We start from the raw sequence: 25893 nt of genomic DNA, 5'->3' as shown, positions 1-25893 counted from the left end.
TTGAAACTTGGAAAAATCGTATACATTTCTCATTGTGCCTTAACTACTATGCTTCCCCTTTAAGGGTCTCTTTTCTACTCTCATGCTGTCTTTCTCTCCACAACCGCAAATGGGAGTATCAGTACTGCATCACCATCATCTCTTGGTGGCTACAGGTGTCTATATTGGGTTCTCTGCTGCTCCTTCCCAATCTCAGTATTTTTGGGTCCTTATCCTTTGTGAATAGCTGCAGAGCCCAGATCTGCTGCTGTTAATATATTGGTAAAACATTAGAAGAATTAAGTTGATGTGCTTCTTGACAGTTTCACTGCATTTAGCAAATAGTGTAGACAAAAACAGTGATGTTTAAAAAAACATGCAGGCTGGCCTAGGTTGACCCTAAGGTAAGACAGCACCATATTCTCACTTACTTGGAAGATGACATTTGCAACCATAAGAATTAAAAGTTATTCCTTTGTAAATTGAAAGTTTGAATTCTGCAGAAATTCATGGCTTAGCAACCCCTCCTCCATTCACTAGGGAATATTTCTCATTCTCCACTTTGAGGCAGCCAAGTGTCTTTTTCATGTCTTGTATTAAATAGATCCTGGTTTTATCTTCTCACGAGAGAGTAAGAAACCTGCATGTAGGGGGTTCCTGTGAACCTAGAAAAAAGCAGCCCAATATGAATTGGGACACTGGAATTAGAGAAGAAGTTTTAGGACGTTACAAAAGTTAATTCAGAAATGCTATTTTAAATACACACACACATAGTACTTTTGTCTTTTTTGTTTTAGGATTTCCTTGTGAACAACTTTTTCCATGATAAAATTGTTTTTTTTTTTTAAATGCTTTTTAAAATAGACGTATTTTTAAAACAGCTTTGCATTAGAGCTATCTTATAACAGCATTGCTACGGGGTATGTTTCAGCCCTCTGTTAATACATGCCTCAAGTATTACATGCAGTGTATTAATACATGCAGTGTTTTGCCTTCACAGTGTATCTGTTTAATGCATTATTAAATGTCTTTTAAAAGTTGTTCATTTACTATCTCCATTGTTATTACTCATAATTTAAATATTTTTGTCGTCCAGCTTTCAACACGCCAAAAACTCTTGGGAATAAACTATGAACTTGCCAAACTTACTTTTGCCAGATCTCAGCCTTTTTTAAAACCTATAAACTTTTTTTTTAAAGTAGTAAAACATCCTTTCTTCTTTTTTGATGATACTCTGGTAGCTAAAACAGTTCTTCCTAAAGCTCCATTTTCCAGTTTAGAAGAAAAGGAAAACTTACTACTGGGCTGAATTTGTTTGTTTAACCTTAAGTAAATCTTTAAATACGAGTTACATACACCTGAAACAAGGTGGCATAATGCCTGATAATTTGCAATGGCTGATTTCTTTATATTTTTATAGATATAGATATGGGTGGGAATGGAAGAAGGAAAACTGAGTCTAAACCTGGAAAGCTGGTTGCCAATACACCAAATAAAATGTTCACCTAAAAAGAGAATCATTTTTCTTGGTAAACTGATATTGATTATTTCTGGCTCTTCTCCTTGGTTTATAAAAAGAGAACTGATTTTTCAACAGGGCTTGCTCCTTTTGATATTCCAGGTTCTCAGTGTGACCGGGGTCCTAGGGGTACCATGCTGAGATTGCTCAACTAGGGCAAACCCCAAAGAATGGGGCAGACAGTCCCCAAAACTGGTTGTTGTTCTAATACTTAGATTCACCAAGCCAGCAACAAAACAGCTTCCGCAATGCCTTACGCGTTACCCAGAAGCCAAAAACAGTTCCCTTAAAGCCTTCCTTCCAGACAGCCAAGTCAAATATGATGAGGATTACTGAAAATCTTGTTCAACATATAAAAAGTTCTACAAATTCCAAATGATTGGACACATTACCCACCCAGGTCAATGAATATTTCACATCTTACCCAAGTACATGCTTACAGCCAATTCTGATTAACTAAACTAAAATTTATTAAGGAGAGAGTGAGTGAGTATTGGTTAAAAGATCATTATACACAGAGGTAGGAATAGAATTCTTAGGTCAGTTTCATAGTAGAGATGGTGAGCTTTAGAGTTGCAAAGAGTTCTTTCAGAATTGGACTGAACCTAAAGACTAATGTCCAATATCAGGGTGATCAAGATGCAACTGTAGACTTCAGTCTTTCGGCTCACGCTTCCCCTGATGAAGCTTAAGCAGATCTGAGATGAAAAGGATAAGGGCCCAAGAGGTGGAAGTTTTTTTTGTTGTTTTTAAATATATACAGTTCCTGGGCAGCCTCTTGACAGCATGCGGTCTTCGGGTGAACAATAGACAATTATCCTAGCTTTTGAAGTAGACCTCCTCTTTCCTAAGCATCGCTGATAATTAGCTAAATGGATTAACATAAGACAATTGCCTGTCTCCCGCCATTTACAAGTAGTTTGCTACATACTTCCAAGAGAAATTAAGACGGTGATATCACTACATGCACAGTTCATTTAAATGAATTAACAGAACACCGGGATAGACAGAAACTGTTTGGTTACATTATCAATCTCTAACAATATATATGTAAACACACACAACACACACATTATCTACTAATATGTAGGGCCCTACCAAATTCACAGCCATGAAAAATGCATCAGGGACTGTGAAATCTCATCCCCGCCCCCTGTGAAATCTGTATAGTATAGGGTAAAAGCACAAAAAAGACCAGTTTTCATGGAGGAGACCAGCGTTTCTCAAATTGGGGGTTCTGACCCAAAAGGGAGTTGGGGGGGGGGGGCTCACAAGGTTATTTTAGGGTGGTGGGTCACTGTATTGCCACCCTTGTTTCTGCACTGCTGCCTTTAGAGTTGGGTGGCTGGAGAGCGGCGGCTGCTAGCCGAGGGCCCAACTCTGAAGCCAGCGCCCTGCCAGGAGCAGCGCAGAAGTAATGGTGGCAATACCGTACCATACCATCCTTACATTTGTGCTGCTGCTGGCGGCGGTGCTGCCTTCAGAGCTGGGCTCCCGGCCAACAGCTGCCACTCTCCAGCTGCCCAGCTCTGAAGGCAGCACCGCTTTCTCCAGCAGAGCGCAGAAGTAAGGGTAGCAGTACCACAACCCCGCCCCTCACAGTAACCTTACGACCCCCCCTCCCCAAATCCTTTTTGGGTCAGGACCCCTACAATTACCACACCGTGAAATTTCAGATTTAAATAGCTGAAATCTTGAAATTTACTTTTTTTTCTTTTTTTTTTTTAAATAAATCTTATGACCGTGAAATTGACCAAAATGGACCATGACTTTGGTAGGGCCCTACCAGTATGTGTCTAAAAGTTGCATCTGGGTCAATTAGCCTGCTAGTTGTGTAACGCTTGCTGGCCCTGTGTCACACCTGGCCTTTCCCACCTCCCATTTTGTAATCATTCCTCTCTGCGCCGCCCCACCCCCCCCGTTTTCTTTTATTTTCTACAGGCTTAATCCATTGGTTTGCTCTGTATGATGGAATGGACTGGAAAGTGGCAGTTGCTAAAATGTTGGTAGGCTTCACTTTGCAAACTGTGGAGCGCAGTGACTTACAGGGCTTTGTGTGTGCTCTGGATAGTTTAACTCTACTGTCTGCAATATGGATAGCACAGTGGCGTCTGAGCTGCAGAATGCCAAGTTACAGGGAGAGACTGTTGAGCAAGTGCAGCACCCTCTGTTACATATCCCTAAAAGAGAGGGAGCTGGCATATCCTTAAGAGATTCATTTTTTAACGTGTTCTTTTTACTTACTTTACTTTAGCGCTCCTTGTGAATATGAAACGGATGGTTGGTTCTTACTTCAAAAACTTTTAGTGGTGCTTCTGCCTGAAAGAGTGATGTCATTCAACACTGTTTCCTCCCCCTTCTATAATGTCTTTCCTGAAAAGTCTTTGGCCTTTGCCTAAAACAGTTGCAGCAATTCCTGTTTGTTTTTCCACCTGCATTTTAAGATTTGTCCAAAGGGAAACAGACAAGGAATGGGAAATGCACAGTATGTGGTTTCCTGTTACCATTAAGCATTGCAGACTTAGTATACACAATATATTCTGCTGAAATTGCTTGTTCTGAGTTGGAAAGAGCTGAACACTTTGATTCATCAGGCCTCTGAGTCAGCGGGAATTAATATTGCCTTGTGAGATTCATGGGACCAAGGACTAGGCTTTCCCAGTGGCTGGCCCACAGTTGTGTAACTCCCTCCCTTCAGCTCTTGGAATTAACCAGGACTGAAGACATCTCTTAATACCTTTGTAATAGCAACAACCCAAGAATAGCCAAGTTTCACTTTCCAAAGACAAGAGGAGAGTAGATGTATTTCCTCTATTTTGTCCAGGACTGTAACACAGCAAAAATATCATGTCTACACTGGAGAGTCAAGAGCATTTGTAGAAGGGCACTGCACGTTGCAGAGAACGGTATCCGAGCATGAAAGAGAAATTGTTTAATAGGCACATCTGCACCACTCCATTGCCCATGTGGTCCTGCAGAGAGTGGGTCTATTGGCCCTGAACTCTGTGGGTAGGGAAGCAGAGGACCACATCTGTTCATCCTTGTGGTCTGCATTTTCTGGTGTGGATTGGTTCAGTGCCAGCTACTGCAGGTTGGTCACATTTCCTTTACCAGTCTGCTCTTTTATTTGGGTACTCGGGCATTGTGGTCTTTCCCAGTATTTGATTAATAACAAAACTCCAGGACTTAACAAAACAATAAGAAAAAATGTTTGTCAAACTTAGATTCTACCAACATTAAATTTCTCCAGTATAATAGTGGTGTATCTGTCAATATATGAAGCAATACAATATAGGCAATATAACAGCAGTAATGATAGCAGTTGGCAACAGTACACCTTGTTTTAGGTAAAATTTAATATAACTTCTCTTTCAATAAAGCTGTTTAGTATGGAGTTGTGGGGGACTGTTACTTTTTGTTTAATTTTGAATTTTTTTTTTACTTCATTACACTTTTCCTTTTTATGCACAAAATAAAACAACCTTTTGTAGCATTAAACATACCTGAGTGGCTGTACTTGTTTATATGTATATATTAACTTTTTGTATTAGTGAAAAGGTTGACTTTTTCCAGCTGGCCTTCCTGACTACTGTTCAGCAGAGAACTTATTGACTAATGAGAGCTGGGTATGTGGCCTTTGAATAAATTAGAGTTGCCACTTTTTACCAGTAATTGGGTTTAGACACTTTAAGCACTGCTTTTGTTAATATGCTAGTGATTATCAACTAAGGAAGTAATTAAAATGGTCACACTATTTTTATTCTATCTACTGTTTTAATAATTTGCCTTTTCAAAATTAGTAGAGGCTAGGAGGTCTCAGGAATTTTATATGTGGAATCAATGTTCTTTTTGTAATATCTTTTTTAAAAATCATCTTTAAGGTTTTTTAAAATAATATAAATACAGTAACTCCTCACTTAAAGTCGTCCCGGTTAATGTTTCGTTGTTACGTTGCTGATCAATTAGGGAACATGCTCGTTTAAAGTTGCGCAATGCTCCCTTTATAACGTCATTTGGCAGCCGCCTGCTTTGTCCGCTGCTTGCAGGAAGAGCAGCCTATTGCAGCTAGCTGGTGAGGGCTTGGAACCAGGGTGGACCGGCAGCCTCCCTATCAGCTTCCCATTCCCCCAAGTTCCCTGTGCAGCAGCCGCCCAGCAGGCTGTCAATTGCCAGCAGTTCAGCTGTCCATCCCCCCACTGCTATGTGCTGCTCTTGCCTTCTGCCTAGGAGCTGCTCCCCAGAGCCTCTTGCTTGCTGGGCGGGGGAAGAGGGGCGCTATTGTCAGGGTGTCCCCCTGCTCCTGCACCCCGCTTACCCCATCTTCCATAGAGCAGAGGCGACACACGACAGAGCTCAGGATGGAGGGAGCTTCCTGGCAGCAGCTGCCATCTCAGCTTGCTGATAAACTTGACAAGTCAGTGTACTCAGAGCGGGGTCAGCGTACTTAAAGGAGCGATGTGCATCTCTCTTTCTCTCTCTCACACACGGGGTGTGTGTCTCCCCTCCCTCCATTCCTGCAACAATGAGTTAACCCTTGAGGGCTTAGCCAAGTGCTAGTCCATCATTTAGCAGTAAGGCATTCCCTGGGAAACATCCCACCCTCTGACTTCACCATCTCAACCAAGCTTCACAATCATCATCGCTGTGTACCAGTATTAAATTGTTTAAAACGTACGTGTGTGTGTGTGTGTGTTATATAATATAGTCTTTTCCAGGGAAAAAAATTTCCCTGGAACCTAACCCCCACCCCCCATTTACATTAATTCTTATGGGGAAATTGAATTCGCTTAACATCGTTTCACTTAAAGTCGCATTTTTCGGGAACATAACTACAGTGTTAAGCGAGGAGTTACTGTAAAGGCCTCATCTTGCAGCTACTTCTGCACATACTTAACCTTTATATTTGTGAGTAGTCCCAATAATGCATAATTGTCTGCAGGATTGGAAGCAAAAATAGCAATTTACAAAAGATGTGTGTGTGTATATTTACACACTTTTCTTTTATTGGAAACCAGTGTAAACTAAAAACCGTATTCTAATAACTCTGGATTGCTACCTCTTCCTTCCCTGCTGACCCAAATCATTGACGCTTCTGCTGTTCCTGATACATATATTTATGCATCGTTCAATGTAAATTGCATTCATCTCTATAATCTCTTATTTGATCAGTTACTATATAAATAATGAAGTGCTTATATTAGGCAAACTCAATCCCCTCTATCTATTATTCTTAGTTAGCATATAAAGTATGTCCATATCCTTCTAATTAGTTTTTGATATATGAAGTAAGAGACATTATTTTTTTTAAATTCTTAATTCTGTAAAATGGTAAAAATCATAGATTAAATAATATAGGATCATTAGAAATATAATACATTAGTGTTTTGTCTTTATGAATAAAATTAGGTTTGGCAGAATTTGACTTTTTAATATAATTTTGAGGATAAAATTGATTCTTTTAAATTTTTCTCTTTAATGACAGTAGACAATGGGATTCAAAATGCTAAAGCTTTGCAACTGTTAAAACACAAATTGTTAACATCGCATGTCAAAACATACAATATAAAACATAAAAAATCAGATTCTAAAGTTCTCAAGCAGCATGTTTCTTTCTTTGCTTATCAGTAAATTTCTGTTGATGGAAATATTTTTTTCATGTGTTTGTGTGTTCAGTGAAATCAGGTACCTACATTTACTAATAAAAATCTAATCCTTCCAAGCATAAATAAAACTGATGAAAACATTGCAAGAGGCTTCTGTATTTTTCAAACAGTGAGATAAGAATTAAAATTAATATAACACGTTTTGAGTATGTAACAAAGGATATGAGAAAAGACAGAAAAAGGAAAATATAGAGTGAGAGGAAAGGGGTAGCTTTAACGTCTCCCTCATTTACTACTAAAGTACACTGTTCCTGTTTATATGATCTTTTGTTTAAAATAATTTGCAGAAGAATGTGCACAGGCTTATGTACCTTCTCAAAGTATAACTAGACAAATGTGCAGAGACATAAAGTTCCAGACTTGAACCTATTCCAGTATGGTAGAAAATCCCTGACTCTTCCATCATCTACATATAAGCAATGGAGCAACCATAAGTAAAATTTGAATCCGCTTCCATTTATCTCGCTCATATTTTTCAAAGTTCAAATTCCCCAACATACAAGAGTCTGGAATGCTGGGCACCAAAAAGCCAGAGAATTTTGTTCAGTGTGATAGAGAACAAGTGATCAATAAGAAGGTAATTATGAACAGGACCATTGAACTTGAAATAGGAAAACATGTTGATCACAATGCCTCCAATGTTTGTCAGAGAAGTGATTTGCCATCTTGTTCATATTTACTGGTATCTGGTACAATGGGTTATTATATTTTATACTGTATTATATTTTAACTCTTACAGATATTTTGAAATGGAACAAACACAAAAGACACTGTGAAATCTCAAACCTCTGGCATCAGAGCTCTTTCCCATTTATTCATGAACTCTTCTTTAATAGGCAGGGAAGACAGATTATTTTGTACAATCTTCCCATAACATTCTGAGGTTCTTTTCTTAAAAACAGGATTTACTCAAAAGGAAACATTCTAGTACAGGCAACTTTAACTTCAGGCTAAGTGAGAAGACTACTTATCTGAAGATACACCGCATGAGGCAAACACTTGTAACATTAAATTTGGCACATAATTTTGATGTCAAAACACACTAAACTACTTTAATCAAGACTAAATGCACTGAAAAGGGAAGATTATTTCTTGAATGTCTGTGTGACATACATTACAGGAAAACCATTAAGGAAATATGTTTGAAGTAGATGGGGGAATCGTAAAGACAGTAGAGCCTTTAAAAATATGCCTTTTGATATAGATTCTATGACTGACTTTTATCCATTAATAGCTCTTTTAAGTTGGTTAATGGAGACTGTAAATAAAGCTTTCATTGATGTAAACTTTGCAGACTTTGAACTCTTCTCCACTGTTCTTTTATATTAGTCTATATTTCTCTAACTATAAAATGTAGTTGCCACACTAGGCGGTCTTAGTTTTGTCCTGTCTGAAAGGACAGTGCCTAAGATGAAACTTGCCATACAGTAAGAGGATTATCTCTGTAGGTAAAATTAGAGTTATTGTGGGCAAACTGCATGCTTGGAACTTTAAATATTGTGGGCTTGCAAAATCTTGTTTAGTGTCAATAGGAATGATGCTAAATAAGTGTAGAAGTCTGAAAAAATAAGTGTCTTCATGGTGAGAAATCTGCAATTAATCTAGTTTTGAAATAAATTCAAGCAAATGATGTGTATTAGGAACATATTTAAGCATGACTGTTAAATTGTGTCCATTTGCAATAGTTTTAGCAGGGAAAAATCTATTTTTTGTTTTTATTACATCTTTGAAAAATAGTTGCATATTAGTTTTTCTTTTACAGTGCCTTTTCTGAATAGTAGTAATGTTGAGCTTTTTATTTTTAAATTTTGTTAGTGTAGTGGTTTATTTCCATACTCATTGGAAAGAAAATCTAAACTTGATTGTGGTTGGTGTACAAAAGTTTTTATATGTAATCAAACAACCAATTAAGTGTATTGTGTTCCAAACACTTATTGGAGTGTGCTTTGACAAAAGTGTCCAAAGTGGTTAATGCATTGATGCCTCATCTCACTTTTTCTGATGCTTTAAATTTATGAATAATGTGAGTGTTTTGTTTTGTTTTTATTTTTAGGTCACTCCAGATTTGAATTGTGTGTGATAGAAGCAGACTTAAAGTTGTTCTTCCTACTGTGAGCTCCATAGAGTACAGTAGTGGTTTTATAAAATGGCTTTTTAAAAAGTTGTCAGATGCAACTTCCTTTGAGAACAAATGTATTGAATATAGAAAGTTTGGAAAACAATGAGTTGCTTAAATATAATCTGTGAAATGAACAAGATTTACCCAGCTGCCCTAGTGCAAATAGGTTTCAGAGATACAAGATATATTTTGTTACTGGCAGTAGTTCATCAAGTCAGTCTGAAGTAGACTAGGTGGTTTAGACAAGTTATAACATATATTTTATGTTAATTTGAAACTAACTTTTGGCCTGCTTTTTCACACATGCAAGACTCTTAAATCTGTTAAAATGTTCTTTACGCATTCAACTAAACATCCATGAGACTAAACTGCTTTTAAGTGCATCAAACAAGCATTGGAATTCTTCCCTTCTTACTTGTATTTGTTGCATTGATTGTTTGACTCTGTACATTTAAGGAAAAGAATGTACTGACTAGACTTTTTGTGGAGCAATAGCAATGGTTTATGGTTCATGTATTGTGGTGGTGTGTTTGTGGTATCTTAGAAGATTTCATGTGATGACGGTATGCTGCAGCACAAAATACATCTCACTCCTGAGACATGAATTTACATTTTTATTTTAAAAATTATTCCTTCATACTCTGGTTCACATGTCTGCTGTACAGAAAATTTCTTTTGCAAACTGTAGTTTTAGCAAAAAATCTCTTGGATTCTTGGCTGTTGGAGTAAGGAAAATGAATCATCAGTATCAAGTACAATTTCATGTGGTTTGGGTGGGGGTTTTTTAGGATGTACCCAAGAACATAGTTAATATATTTTTTTTTCACTTCTTGAATATAAACAATATGCTGTCTTCTAGAGAACCTTGAAAGGGACACCAACAACTTAACGATGAAAATCTAATTTGAAAACTTTGTATCTGTTGTTGCAAGTAACCCCTAAAGTTACTTGAATTTTTTTCTGCCTGGATTTTTGGCTCCAGTTCAGGCACACTCAGTCCTAGCTGTTGAGCAGTTTTGTGTCTGCTGCATCCCCTCCTCTTGGCAACCTGTGCTTTCTCCCCCAGTTTTCAGTTACCTCACACGGGGTAGGCAGCTCCTGGCTGAAGTGGAGCACACTAATGGCAGCAACAGGAGTGCAGAAAGGGAGGCTTGTCTTTCTAGTGAAGTGAGTGGGACTTAGGAGATCTGGGTTCAATTCTTGATTCTGCAAAAGACTTCCTGTGACTCTGGATAAGTCACTAAGAGCTTGTTTACATGGGAAAGTTTTGCCAGTTTTACCCATATGATTAATCAGTATAGCCATTCCTCCTTTCCCTTTATGGAGGCACTTATTCTAGTAGCTTAAACCCCTTCCTAAATGGTATCAGATAAACTGAGTAAAATAAAAACATTGATATCTTGCTCTTATCTACTAATGAAAAGCACTATCTCAAAGAGCTTTACAAAGGAGGTCAGCATCATTATCTCCATTTTACAGATGGGGAAACTGAAGCACAGGCAGGTGCAGTAATTTACCCAGGTCACCCAGCAGGCCAGTGGTCAAGGTCTCCTGAGTTTCAGTCCAGTGTTCTGTCCAAGACACTCATACCAGAAAAAATGTGTCTACACAGTAAGGTTATAACAATTTCACTGTTGGTTCAAATTCATGCATTAACTCATACTGATATAATTTTTCCATGTATACAAACAAGTCCTTAATCTATCTATGCCTCCATTTTCCATCTGTAAAATGGGGATAATACTTCCTTTGTCTCACCCTTTGTCTGACTTGTCCATTTTAGATTTGTAAACTCCAAGGCAGGGGCTATTTCTTGCTATATGTATGTATGGCACCTAGCACAGTGGGGCCCTGATTGTGGTTGGGGCATCTGGGCACAACCACAATATAAATAGACAGTAACTTCAGGAGAAGCATCAGATGCTGTAGCTTCCATGGAGCCATCTGTGATTGGGTCATTTTCTTCAGTGTACTGCTTGGGACCTTTGCCTTCCCCTGAAATGAAGGAAGACCCGTCCAGATACCGGTCACCTCCCAAGGTAAGCACTGAGCAAGTAGTGGATCCTGTAGGTCAGGCACCAGGCAAAAAGAGGAGAGTGCAGTCTGAAGCAGGGACTCCCAGTCCTCCCTACCGATCTCTGCTTCACCCAGCTCTTGTCATTCCCTAGTTCCGCTTCTTTTTGGTGTGAAAATAGACCTTTTTCTCCCTCTGCTCCTTGAAACTACAATCCCATAGGACCTTGGGGTCAGGTAGTAGGGCTTACCTTGTGTGGCAAGTATCTTTTAGGGTACATCTATACAAGGATAAAAGACCTGTGGCATGGCCACAGCTGGCTCAGGTCAGTTGACTTGGGCTCACGGGGCTTGGGCTGTGGGATTAAAAATTTCTGTGTAGGTATCCAGGATTGGACTGGACCCTGCACCCTCAAAAGGTCCTTGTTAGTCAAGAAACTGGCTCTTTATTGAGAAAATCAGTCACCCTCAAGAACCATCTTTGGCAGAAACATGAAATCTAATTTCTGAAGGAACTGCAAGCTGGTTGAGGACAGGTATAATATGTTCATCTGCTTAACTTTTTAAAACTATTTATTTAGGAAGGTTTAACAAGTTTACAAATCTTTACTGAAAATTGTTTTATACAGAAAGCTAACTTTAATAGAAGTGATGGCATCTGAGCAATTAAGAAACACAATTTATAACTATATCAATCTTTGCAGACAACTTTCCCATCAAAAAACTTTTTAAAAATATACCGTTAATATAAAAGGCACTTTCTTCTTACATAACTGGTTTATTCCCTTTATCTTTTCAGAGTTCTGTATTTGTGCTTCTCTTCAGTTGCTGCAGTGCAATGGGAGACTGCTGGGTTTTATTCTAGTGTCTGTATAGTCAGTGAAATCAACTAAATTCCAACTGCAGCACCAAATTCTGACCTTAGTTACTTGTGCAACCCTGTTGAGGACAGTATTTGGCATGTGGAACCTCTTACTGGTTGGTTTTACAGTGCTATCAGTAAGGAAGGGGGAAAATATGTATTGCTGTTAAACTAAACAGATTTTGATCTGAGTGACACAAAACAACAGAGCCAACAGTGCTGTTTTTCCGGTAACTTTTCATTGTAGAACCACTCTTTAGTACTAGTTGTACTAATCACAGACCTTCTGGTAGTTAAATTCCGTCCATTGTTTCACTGGCTTCTTTTATGCTCCTGTCTCACTGTCTTCACTCCTTCCCTCTCACCAAGTCATTATTTACAACCAATGACATTCTCAGCTGCATAACAATTGACTGGGGATTTAAAGTGGTTGTTGCATTATGCTAATGTTGTTATAATTATTTTTGATGAAGATACCCTGTAAATGAATGGTCTAAAATTTCATGGGTTGGTCACAGTGAAATTAGAAAATTTCATGATTTGCCAGTTTTAGATAAATTGTATTAAATAATACATGTGATGTAATTCAAGTAAAGACAAAAGATTATGCCAGTTTAGTGAAGACTAGAAACAATTCATGTTTATCCTTTGAAGTATGCATTTCTTATGTGTATGTTCTTCACGTTTTATAGCAAAGGCAATACCTTTCATATCCAAACATATACCCTTGAGATGGAATTAGTAGAATGTTATAATAGAGCATTTCTTCCTTTTAACCAGGATTAGGAGCATAGGTTTTTAGCCATTCTTAGCGGGGATCTTTGATTTCCCTCGTTCTTTTAATCTGCGCCACCCTCCTACCTTATTAAATCAGTTTTAACTACTACCATCTGAAACCACCTGTTGTTCCACTGTGCTTGCCCAGTACAGTAAGCAAGAAGTCTCCACTCAGACAAATTCAGGTTACTTCTTTACTTAAACAATCAGAAGCTTCAAGCTTAAAGCTTGAAAATCCACTGAACTAACCTGCAGAATATTAGTGACATTTTGAATTGTAAAAAATATTCTATTTTTATAATCACACAGAATTTTAATAGCAAGACTTTTTCCTTCAACACTAATTTGGAGCTTTGTGTCCATAAAAAAGAGAGGGAATTAAGTATTGACTCCATAGAGCCAGTCTATTATTAAGATGGGGAGAGAGGAGTTCTAGGCACTCTGAAAAAGAGAAATGTATAAACAAAAGTTCTCTTCACACTTGTCATCAGAGAATGGTAAGTGCTCAGACTGTAACGAAGAAAGAGGAAAGAAAGAGACCCAAAAAAAGGCTTCCCTCTGGACCGCTTCAGAATCACACTCCATAAGAGATATCCGAGTGTATGATGAATCAGGAGGAAAGTAAGAAATTCAACAACAACAACAAAATTCTTTTTTGGTATGGCTTCTAAGAGGGAGCTCTGCATTCTCCTTGATCCTAAGGAGAAGAATGCTATCAAATCAGAGTAGGCACAAGTGAACCAAACTTAAGAGGCTCTCACATTATAAAAATTCAGTGTGGCACCCACATTAATTTAAAAAAAAAATCTGCCTTCATTACTCTTTCCAACATGCATACAGCAGTTGCCAGCCCATTGAATGCTCAGTAATTCTCTGAAGCCTTGGAAACCAAAGATGACTTTTTGCCCAAAAAACCTCACAGACTGCAGGGTAGAATCCACCTTATGGAAAAATTGAAACAGCTGTTCTGAGGGCTTTTCAGCCTGCTTTGCTCTGGCCATATTGGCCTTAAATGATTCAGTCAGAAGTTTTATCCATCAGTCCTAAAGATGTAAAAATGAGCCCTTCCCAAGATACTTCTGGTACAAGCCTTAAATCAAATATGGCCTCTTTTGAAGCACTCTGGGAGCCAAGTGTTTTAGCGAACCAATGGAAAAGCAGTTCTTGAAACAAAAGATATTTTCAGGAAGATTCTACTATTGGAAGAAGGAATGAAAAACAATAAAAAAGCAGGCATTCCTTTTGTGACTCCTTCCCTGCTAGATTCTGTAGACAAGACTCAGACCACGCAGAAAATTTGAAATGGGAAAAACAGACTAGTTGTACAGACGTTCTGCCACAAAAACTTGGAGTACTTCTTGTCCCAGTGCATTCTTGGAGATATGGTGGCTCTCATCAGTTCTTCAAACTAGGAAATCACCCCTTCTTTGAACAGGTAGGTGACAGAGATAATCAGCAAGGTCTATGCAATAGCATCAATCACTCAGACCTACAGATAAATTGGTTTTCCCCTGGCCCAACGTTTTGTAATCTAACAAAGCACAAGTCAGAAAATAGAAGATGGAGAAATAGCCTTTATATTTTTAGCCTCTCAAACTACTCCACTTTGGACAGAGACTGAGGGATACTCCATCTTCCATCGTCAAATTCCCAAATATTTGCAAAGCATCAAAACTATCTTTGACCCGAACCATTTGGACAGATCAGTCAAAAGGGCAAAATTCAATATGGAAACTCAAAAATCTCATTTGTTAACTGTCTCCTAGAACAGTTTTTCTTCTGTTGGCCCTCAGGGAGGCTTACGTGAAAATCTGTCTTCCCCACAGCCAGTTTCTCTCTCTCTTTTTTTTTTTTTTTTTTTTTTTTTTGGACAACATTCTAATTGGGGCCCCTTTCCAGTTAGAGAGCAGAATTGGACATCTACGTTTTTAGTCCATTTCCTTCAGAACATAGTTTCCTGGACATCCCAGTTCAGTACCATGGGATCACAGGTATTCATCTCTTATCTCCAAGGAGCCAAGTGTTGGGAGTCTGTCAAGCCTTTATCCTTAGTCAGTTTTCTGTGAAGCCTAGTGAACGATGTTGGTTTCACATATAAACATAACTTGGGCCAAGTTTTTATTTATACAGTTATAAAGATCTTCAAAAGATCTTGTTCCTCCTTGTACATGTCTGTTTATCTCGTCTGTAAAATGACCTTGGTCTTAGTGCCCCTGGAAGGGGTGGCATAAATTAACTGGGAAACATATCCTTCGTATAACTATTTTTGTATTGTCCCTGGTAACACCAGCGGAAAAGAAGTGTTAAATACTTGTTGGAAGCTGCTCTGGTTATATACATTTTTAGTAACACATACTGTACTATAATAACCAATCCCCACATTACAGACCAGCTGTTTAGGATTTTTCCTTTCTCTAGTAATGCATTACAAAGCTAAACTCAAAAAAGCCTATTGTTTCTCTTTCCAACTTCCCTAACCCTCCTTCCCCCCACAATAAGTTATAGAAAGTCTTCATGTATGTTTTTATTTTTTTAAAACATGGGCTTTTGTCATTTTCTGTTTTGTGTTTTTAAAGGGGGGAGTATGTGATTTTTAAAGTAGAGCTCTTGGATTTTCTTTGGCTGTTTGTGTCTGAATGTGGCTTTTCCTTGAAGTGCCAATTGAATATCTATTGTTAATCTCTTAAACCTCAGAAAGACGATTACCTTAACAGTGAACCAAAAGGCAGGGGGATCTACTGCATTCCTTGAATATGAATTCAAATCCTCAATAAGTATCTTTCTGCAGTCTGTTCAAATATGACATGATGGTACTTTTCACTACTAGCCACTATTTTAATTAATGAGGCTTGTCACAGAAACTATTCATAATCACTTCAACATACATTAACATTTACACTGTACATTCGGCCAAATGTACAAGTGCTCTGGACAGAATCGAGCAGGTTTTACTAGGTCAAGCAAACTTTTTTTTTTTTTAAATCCTGAAGTCTCATTAGCTTGTTAGCCAGATGTTAAAGATAGAGTACAAAACTTGACAGAACATCTCTGACAGATATTTAGTGGCACAGTATGTTTTGAGGATGTAGCAGCTTTTCCTTTTGCCGTCTTTATTTAATCCACATTATTTTTGTTTTAATAAATAATGGTCATGTATTTGTCTTCTTGAAGCTCTGACTTTGTATGACTTTATAACTACAAGCCAGATAATATATCATTTCATTAAGTACTGCTAGCAAAACACACTTTCACAAAGGCAGTACGGTTCATACCGTACACTTTAAAAAAAAATTTGCAATGGAAATTCTCTACTAAAAGGGGTAGGCCTCAGGATTAGGCAACAAACCACACTGAGAATCCAGACAGACAAAATATGGTGGTTCATATCCTACTGGATTCAATTTTCCAGATGTAGTAGAGAGGTTATAAATAGGTGTTTATCGTTGGATTAAACTTAATTAGGAGTTACCTATTAGGAGCCTTCCAGATCTATATTACAGGATTTCTTTTGTAAGGTGTTTTTAAACAGCTAAACTTCATTAACTTCTCTTGAAATCATGCATTTATGTGATCCTTTACTTGGTTGTTCTAATAACATTTAGACATTCTCAACGGATATGGGTTAACTATAATTAATTAAAAAAAAAAAAAAAGCTCCTTGGACAAATTCTGGCATTTCCATGATATTTTTGTTTTGTTCATCCCTGCAGAATTTTTAAACGATACTTGCAGACTGCAACAATTCAGCTAGTTTGGATCTTAGCTAGTATAGTACCACAGATGTTAGAGACCAAGTGATATGGTGAATATTCTTATATTGATGTATAGGAATTTATGTGCATTGAAATGAGAATATAGTTTTGTGTGCTTCCTCTGCCATGTGTTCATGGTCCATTTCAGGGCCTGAGAGTTCATTTTTAAGAAAATGAAAAGTGTCTTTAATATTTTAATGACCAGATGAAAAGAGAAATAAGACACAGAACCTGAAAAAAAAAATATTTGAAAGTAGATGTATTGGGGCAATGATTAGAACTTAAGTTTGTTCCAGATGCAAATATCTAATGATTGAAGAGATCAGTGATGATTGCAAAGAAAAAATGTGGACAATTAATTACTTGAAGGAAGAACTCCAGTGTTCATACTTATTTGACCAGCTATGGAAGAAAGATTCATGCAATATTAACCATAGATGTCAATGAAAGAGACTTTTTTTTTTATTAAATGCTTCCAATTTGTTACTGGTTTCAATCATTTTCTCTACATTTCTCAGTGATGTGGACAGCTAATTATTTCATGTTAAAGGAGACTTCCACTTCTGAAGTTAAGACAGAATTCTTAACTCTGGAATTGTCATGTCAGATCAGTGCTCCAGCTAGCACACAGTAGAACCTCCAGAAGTTATGAACACCTCCGGAATGGAGGTTTAAGTTCAGTCTCTTCTCATATAAAAGTCTTCCCGCTGCTCTAATCTTTCCATTACCCATCTTCCTACTTTTTCTGTGTCCTTAGAATTTACAGCCCAGGGAGAAATCATAATGATGAATATCCAAATACTGTTCTTGTTAAGGGCTGTCAGGGTGCTGTAGCACTTTGGGAGAAAAATACGTTTCTATCGATTCTATGAATTCTACAGATTTCCGTCCAGAAAACTTTTTTCATTAGTATTTGTGATCCAGGTATGCTAGCAAGGTAACTTAACTATTTTCTCCAGCCTTTATCTATTGAAATTTCAGCAGTTTTTGTGGCTGTAAAACCAACTACCATCTTCTTTTTAATTTTTAAGTAGTACTTAATCAGTATTTATAATAAGCCTTTTTCACGTTTTCTACATTAACTATATATCAGCGGTGAGATGATTTTTTTTTCCCTCTACAGAAGCAACCATGGGGTGCATTAAAAGCAAAGAGGACAAAGGTCCAGCTATGAAATATAGAACTGATAACCCTCCAGAACTCGTTAGTTCCCACATCAGCCATTATGGATCAGATTCTCTCCAAGCAACACAGTCGCCTGCAATAAAGGGACCATCAGTTAACTTTAACAGTCATTCCATGACTCCATTTGGAGGACCTTCAGGGATGACACCCTTTGGAGGAGCCTCTTCCTCGTTTTCAGCTGTGCCAAGTCCGTATCCTAATAGTTTAACAGGTGAGATTTATGTAAAATAATTTAATTTTTATCTTTTGACAGTCTCGTCTAGTAAATGTTATAGTGCCATACAACACAGGAAAACTTACATGGCCAAAACAGAACACTTTTTTCTAAGGGCTTCTGCTTTTCAAGGTCTTTACCATTCACGTGGTAATTCAGTGGATATCATTCCAAAGAGTACAGCAAAGAGAACATCAATGGAAATCCAAGGCAGTAACAGGAGCAGGTAAGACTGTATTCGTGACTCTGAGACATCAAAGATACCTGTATGGAATAATGATCTTGAAATTTGGGGGAATGAATCAAAATGTAATAATACAGACAACAAAAAAGATTCAGGAAGTGTTTTTTGACAAAATATTTCTTACGAGGCATATTAATACAGAACTTTGAGTAATAATTTATTTAACCTACGATATAGAAATGTATTTCCCGCACTCCTCAGGAGCAGTGCAAAGGTTTGGGGGAGCTGGATAATGGAGGAGCTGAGAAAGAGGGAAGTAATTGCTGGGGAAGGAGCCTTGGGAGTGAACCTGAAGAGGCATTGGGTGTGGATGTGAGAAGCATGGAACAATTTTTTTGTGTGAATGGGGATGGAGGGGAAAAGGGATTGTTAGGGAGTTGGGGAGCATTCCCATCAGATCCTGGCTGAGCCTAGCCTCTCCCAACCAGTCAAACACATCTGTCCCTGTTCCCATGTGGCGCTGCGCCCCCATTCAGCCATGCGTCCTCCCTGTCCCTGTGTGGCCCTGCCCCTCCAGCCCCCGTCCCCATGTGTCCCTGCACCCCGACTCCCATTCATCCCCTGCTCCAGTCTGTCCCTCCACGAGCCCTTCTGAACCACGGTCTATGTGACCCCCCAGTAGCCCCATGTGTCCCGCTCAGTCTGTGCCCCCATATTCTCTTGCCTCCTCATCTCGCCCCCCCAGGCAGGGAGCTTTGAGGAACACAACCTCTCCTCCTCCTCCCTACTGGCTGCTAACTGCTATGGCCAGTGAGTGGTGAGCCAGCTGCTGCTGTTCTGGTGCCACAGCAGCCCCTGGTGGGCAAAAGACATAACTCCAGCGCCTTTCTGACAAAATATATTTTCTGTGGAGAAAAAAAATCAGCAGAGCACATGAATTCTGCATGCGCACAATGGCACAGAATTCCCTGAGGAATAACGTCAATCACTTCCTTTACCTTGGTAGCTAACTGTTACAGAGAGCTGACATTGGTGAGGAAATTCAACACCACCTTCAATGAACCATATGGTGCCGAAACCTGGGTCACATACAGTAGACACTTCAAGATTCTTCAACGATACTATCAATGGTGCCTCCAGAAGAACTTCTGAATCAAGTGGGATGACCAATGCACCAATATTAGTGTTCTTTCCCAAGCCAAAACCTCCAGCATTGAATCTATGATCACCTACCACCAACTCCGTTGGGCTGGTCATGTTCTTCGAATGCCGGAAAATCATCTCCCAAAGCAGGTCATGTTCTCATAATTGGACCATCACCAACAGACGAGGGGTGGGCAAAAAAAGCACTTCAAAGACATCCTCAGAGCCAACATGAAGAAGTGCAGTATTGACATAAACTCACGGAAAACCCAAGCCCTAGACCGACCAATATGGAAAAGGACCTTGTGACAAGGACCCCAGTATTTTGAGATCCATCAAAGACAACAGGAAATGGGAAAGGAGGAAAGAATGCACTGCAGCCTGACTCCACAGTCCAGATCTGCCCCATCCATTGGGAAATGTCTGCCCCAATTGTTACAGGATCTGTGGATCCTAGGTCCATCTCATTAGCCACCTGTGAATCCACCAGTGATAACTGGCTATCATTTATGGAAGGCAGTCGTTAAGGATACAATTCTGTCATGGGGTCACAGATTCCGTGACTTTCTGGGACTTCTCAGGCAGGGCTGGAGCAACTTTCAGTCCCCTGGGCTGCTGAAGCTGTCAGCGGGTGGCAGCTAGCCTGAGTTGGGTCAGCCCCCGCTAGGGCTGGAGCAGTGATGGGGCTGGTGCAGGTGCAAACCCGGGCAGAACTCTTTGTTTTCCCCCTTGTCCCCCAGAGTATTTTTAGTAAAAGTCAGGGATGGGTTGCAGGCTTCTGTGAATTTGACCTGTGCCTGTCTTTTACTAAAAATACCCATGACAGAATCTGAAGGTTAATAATCATCCTCAAACTCTGAGGGATCACTAATGAGTCTAGTCTAGGCTGGGGTGCACATTACCAAAAACTCAAAGTACTTGGCCACTGAAACACATGGCAGTTGACACTCTGTGTAAACATCCGATAACTTAGGGCCGTATGCTGTGCCCTGAAGGTCTTTCGTCCCATCACTGCAACATCAAAGTATTACACGTCCTGACAGGCAATGTAAACAGAAGCGTGCAATCACTGAGCCTCTCCTTAGAGGTGAGGAAGCTGTAGCTGTGATACATAAAACATCATACCTATTCAGTTCTCCACCTAGCAAGAGAAGAAAACACACAGGCGGAGACTCGCTAAGCAGAAAGACATAAATCTGGCAAGAGTGGTCTCAATGTCCTCTTCCAGAATGGGACCACCCAGATATCAGCCTCTTCACTTCCAGAGCAAACACAAAATACCTCTTGTATTGTACCAGAGCTGAAAGAGTCTAGAAATCCCTATCAGACACGTTCCTAATGAGATGGTGTTCATAGCTCTTGTGTGCCTTCCTTCAAAATATCTGTTTCTCAGAGTCGTCTTGGAAGATCAGATAGCCCAAGGTTGAGATTTGCTTTGTCTATGTCTACACTACTGCTGTATCGATGCTCAGGAGATAGATGCACCAGGAATCGATTTAGCGGGTCTAGTGAAGACCCACCAAATCAACCACAGATTGCTCTCCAGTTGACCCCAGTACTCCACGCTGAACGAGAAGAGTAAGGTAAGTCAACGAGAGACACTCTCCCGTTCAACCCAGCACGGTGTAGACACTGCAGTAAGTTGACCTAAGCTACGTTGACTCCAGCTACATTATTCAAGTAGCTGGAGTCGTGTAACTTGGGTCGACTTACTGTGGTAGTGTAGACATAGCCTTGTAGCCCCCCTAAATCCGCACCAACATTGTTACTGTTTCCTAGAGCTGATCCTTATTGCCTCTCCCTCAAGATTATCAGCCTTAAAATGGGCAGCTTGCAACACAGAGGATAATATCCCATCCACTACTGACCACTCCTGATGACAAAATGCAGACAGTTCTAACCCAATCAAGGCAAAAATAACATCCAAGATTGAAAATGTTGCCTAATAAAGATTTGATTCCATCTTAGTCTAAAATTTGCTGTAATTCTGGCCTGTCTTCTGTATAAAGTGCTTAGACCTGTCTGTAGCCTCTCGAAGCACACCTAACATCCCCTCTGTTTACTATCAATGTGTTGAAGCAGGCTTACATTTTTCAATCCACTGTTGCTAGATTTTTTATTTTTATTTTTTAAGTCCTGATCAATGCATTCACCCTCTACAAAGGAACTTTATGAAACCAATATATGCCTTTCCTTTGAACCTTTCAGGGAAATTTCCCTAGAGTGAGTCTTGTAAAGGCTGCTTTTCTAATTGCCATAGCCTCTTCTTGGAAAATAAGTCAACTACAGACCTTAATGACTATGCCACTTTCCATTGTGATCCACAAAGAAAAAGTGATCATGATAACACTTGGGTGGGGTATTCTTAAAGTGGTATTGGATTTCCACCTCAGCCGGTATATGCCCCTCCCTGTCTTTCCGAGACCTATTCCCATCCTAGGCAGGTAATTTGCACAATTCAGATGATAAAAGAATGTTTTTCTATTTAGAGAAGACAGACAGGCTCTTTGTCGCTTATGGGAAAGATGTCTGGGAGAAAGTCAGAAAATCTTCAGTGAAACAGTTTTTCCATCAGAAAAATGCCATATTGACAAAATTGAAATTTTTCACAAAATCATATATGAACGTTCCGTTTGGGGGGTAATTTTGATATTTTTTCTCTCTAAATGTCAGTGTTCTATTTTGACATTTTCAGAAGAAAACGTTTCAATTTTTTTTACTTCAAAATTTATTTTCTATAAAAAAAAAAATTGTTAATGAATGAATGAATTGTGAATGAAATGTTTCAGATTTATTGAAGGAAACATTCTGATTGAACCAAAACTTTTTTTCTTGATTTCATGTATGTAAAAATGTTTAAATTTTGGCTTTTTATCCTAATTCAGAATGAATTTTTTTTCCCAAAGTCTCAGTTTTTCACAGGATGGGGAAGTCCATTTTGTGACCAGCTCTAGTCCGGGAAAACTTAGATCTAAATAGGGTCTTCCTCAGTAGAATATGAGGTGCACAGAACTATGTGGCATCTTAGCTAGACTGCCAATTCTTGCAGGCATAAGATCCCCCTCAGAAGGCTGTATGGGCTTCAGAGTCCAAGCTCCATCCTGAGCCACAACTTCAAAGTGCTGTCTATCGAGCTATTTTCCCACCGGCCTGAGTCCATCAGCTGAGGCTCGGAGTCTTGCTCCCACAGGCTCCAAAATACTATGTAGACATACATGTCATGAGAATTTAACAGTTCAGGAGAAGGAACTGAGGCGGTTGTGGAGGAGCACATTCCTTTATATAGATCTGAGCATCTGATGTATGATTCAATGTTTGGTTGCTCATGCGCCTACCCAGCAGAGATGCCTTCTGAAAGAGGTTTCCATGTATTTGCTGCCAGGGCAACGGTCAAAGAACAGCATTGGTAAATAACTTCTTTTGCTGTGTGGTTTGCATTTGCATGCATTATTCTGTTATTTTGGTTAGTATTGTGTAGTTCAACTGAATTAATAACTTCCTAGTTGCAATAAATTGTACAGTTGATCATGAAACGTGTTGGCTGGCTGGTAAGCAATCAACGCATCTGTCATAATGGAACTCTAGAGTATTCACTTTTGTCAATGTTGAAGCTTAAAATATAATCAGATACAGCTTGTTTCCTTATGTTTGAGCATCAGTTGTATATTTGTGTGAATGTGTTTAAAGTGTGCATTCTCGCCATTTTCATTATTTGGTGCATCACCTTGACTTCAGACTAAGCGAGTGGTTACCAGGCAAAACTGATGAAAATCATGTTGATGTCATTTGTTTTATGCACCATTCTTCAGCTTCTGGAAAAATTCAGACAGCGTGCTCTATTTCTTGGGCAAGCCGTGGCCAATTCTCTATTCATAAGAGGCTAAATTCTTTGTAGTCTAGGTTGTTGTAGTTCTTTTTAAATCCTTTCATGATTGTAAATTTAATTTTCAGTTTTGCTTCTTTCTCATAATGTTGACTTGATTTGATTTCATGAATGATCTAACAAGAGGTCTTCCACGAATTTAGCTGAATGCCTCCTAGCAACTTTGATCTCTGCCTCCAGGACATACCAATAGTAGAAATTCAAGATGGAAAAGACGTTTTGGGTCATATAGCCTCTCATCCTACAAAATGTTTGTGCTTAGTTTTAAATGTGCGAAACAGTGGCGCTTAGAACTCCCTCGAGACTGTTCCTCAGTAATAGATCTGAGAAAGGTCTTTACTGATAGTCCATCTGAAATTTTCCATTCTCAATTTCATCCAGTTGCTTCTGCTTCTATTCCTATTCCTCCTTGGTGTTTTACACCTTTCAAATATTTGTAGACTCTTATCACATCCCTCCTGTGTCATTGTTTAGCCAAGTGACATAGGGTATCTTTTAGGGCAAGACAGTGTGTTGCCTTACCACTTCTCACACCTCACTCAAAGGACAGACACGTTAACAGTCCCCATGCTTGGAATAACTGGCTAGAAGGGCTTGGAGGATCAAATTTCAAATGAATTGATGCAGTAAGCTCGCTTCTCTTATGAAAAATCTTATTCAGCACTCCCCCAAGAGTGATGCAGCTGTGCGTCATCCTCAACACCAGTCTCCCTTCCTGCTTTTTATGGCTGGGAGATAACATGTATGTTTTACTACTGTGTGGAATTATGCTATAATGAGGACCTTTTTTTAAAGCATAATAGAATGAAAATTTTTTGTCCCCTCTGGAATTGGCCTCTTGTCCGGTTAATCCCATGCACAGATCTTGATATTTAGTTCCAGAAAGTGGAGAATCCATGGTGTAATGTCTGGAGATGCTCTGCCATAAAACTAGTTTAATTTATAAAAATGTAAGTTAAAAACTTAAATATGATAATGGCTTTTGAATCTATTTTATGTTCCTTCTTTAAAATATATTTTTAAAAAGCAACTCTTTTGAGTTTTATCATTCTTGATGTCTTGTGTATAGTAAGCCCTGTATATGGTCTGACTGGAAGTACCACTCTTGATTCTCTAGTGAACTGCTGTAATCTTGTTTGTATTTTCTTTTTATAACTCAACTCACCTTATCTGAGGATTCTCTTTATGTAAATTCCCTCTTAATGAAAAGAAGTTAGCCAGTCTATTGATAAGTCAGCTTTTGCAGCTTGACAGGATCTAGTATGCAGAGAACATTTTGTTTGTTTTTCAAAGCAAAATTGATTAGCTGCTGTCATAGACTGCTTTTTAAAAAATTAATCTTAGTGGTATTGCTATATGATATGCCTTTTTCTTTTCATAAGGTGGTGTAACTGTTTTTGTGGCCTTATATGATTATGAAGCTAGAACTACAGATGATCTTTCGTTTAAGAAGGGTGAACGGTTCCAGATAATAAACAACACGTAAGTATTTTCTGTCAGAGACTTCTATAATTAGTGTTACTTTGGAAATAAATACCTTCAAGATACCTTTAAGATTTTTCAACAAAGAGTAGACAGGTTTTCACCTGATTTACAAAGCTCCATAAATATGGGCTTAAGAGGGCTACATTAACATGCTAATTAGAGCTGGGTAAATAATTTAATTTTTTTTTTTCCAATTTGGCCAGCAAACCAAAATTCAGAGAAAAATACTTGGTTTAATTCTGAAAATAATTTGAATTTGTCAGCAAACTGGAAAAGCCCAATTTGTGTCATCCACAAATGGGCGGGGAGGGGGAGGCGTTCTGACCTTTTTAGTTCAGTGTTTGCGGCACTTGCCTGGAAGTGGGAGACCCAAGTTTGAATCTCAACTCTGGAGCAAGGATTCAGATCTCCCCCTCCCAGGTGAGCATCCTAGCCAATGGGCTATAGGATTTTCTGGGGTGGGCTGCTCTCAACCACTTCTGTTGAAGTTGTTCCACTTGTGTAATACTTAAATATTCATTGGGCCAAAGAGGGGGGAAAAAATCTATAGCTTGGTAATTAAGGCACTCGCCTGGGAGATATGGATTCAGATCCCTCCTTTGAATCACAGGGTTGCCAATCTTGGACATATTCCTGCAGGTTTTATTACATGACATAATATTCAATTAAAGATTAATCTTTAATTCCTGGAGACTCCAAGACAATCCTGGAGGGTTGGCAAACCTAGAACTACATGTGACAATATGCTGAATTCATATAATTCTCTAATCTAAAATTTGTACACAATTTTATTTATTTACTTTGTCCCTCCCTTGTAGCTCAGTGTGTACATAAAGGCAGCGTGCTGTGGTAGCTACATAACAGTACTTAAAGATCTGGATTCAACAGAAAAGGACTAGAGAACTGGGTTCCATTCCCTACGCAGTCACAGATTTGGTTTGTGACCTTGGGCAAATCACTTAAACTCTTTGGGTGAAGTCCTGTCCTCACACAAGTCAACGGGGAGCTTTTGCTATTGACTTGAGTAATTGGGATTTTGTTCCTTGTCTAAAAACTGGGAATTAAAGGATGGAGAAAGCACTCTGAGATGCTCTAAATTGCCATAAAGTGTGCTA

The 25893-nt window shown here is 38.9% G+C and overlaps 1 protein-coding gene across 1 annotated transcript in view; it reads left to right on the top strand.

The window, feature by feature from the left end:
- Nucleotides 1-25893, top strand: part of YES1 (YES proto-oncogene 1, Src family tyrosine kinase) — a 69698-nt gene that overhangs the window by 17977 nt on the left and 25828 nt on the right. Inside the window, exons 2-3 of the mRNA XM_074944532.1 lie at nucleotides 17808-18080; nucleotides 24676-24775. Coding sequence (XP_074800633.1) covers nucleotides 17816-18080; nucleotides 24676-24775 — 365 coding nt within the window. The 5' untranslated portion in view covers nucleotides 17808-17815. The remainder of the gene's footprint in view (nucleotides 1-17807; nucleotides 18081-24675; nucleotides 24776-25893) is intronic.

This window comes from Natator depressus, chromosome 2 (genome assembly GCF_965152275.1).
Source record: "Natator depressus isolate rNatDep1 chromosome 2, rNatDep2.hap1, whole genome shotgun sequence".
Classification (NCBI taxonomy): Eukaryota; Metazoa; Chordata; order Testudines; family Cheloniidae; genus Natator; species Natator depressus.
This window is presented reverse-complemented; position numbering and strand designations above follow the sequence as displayed.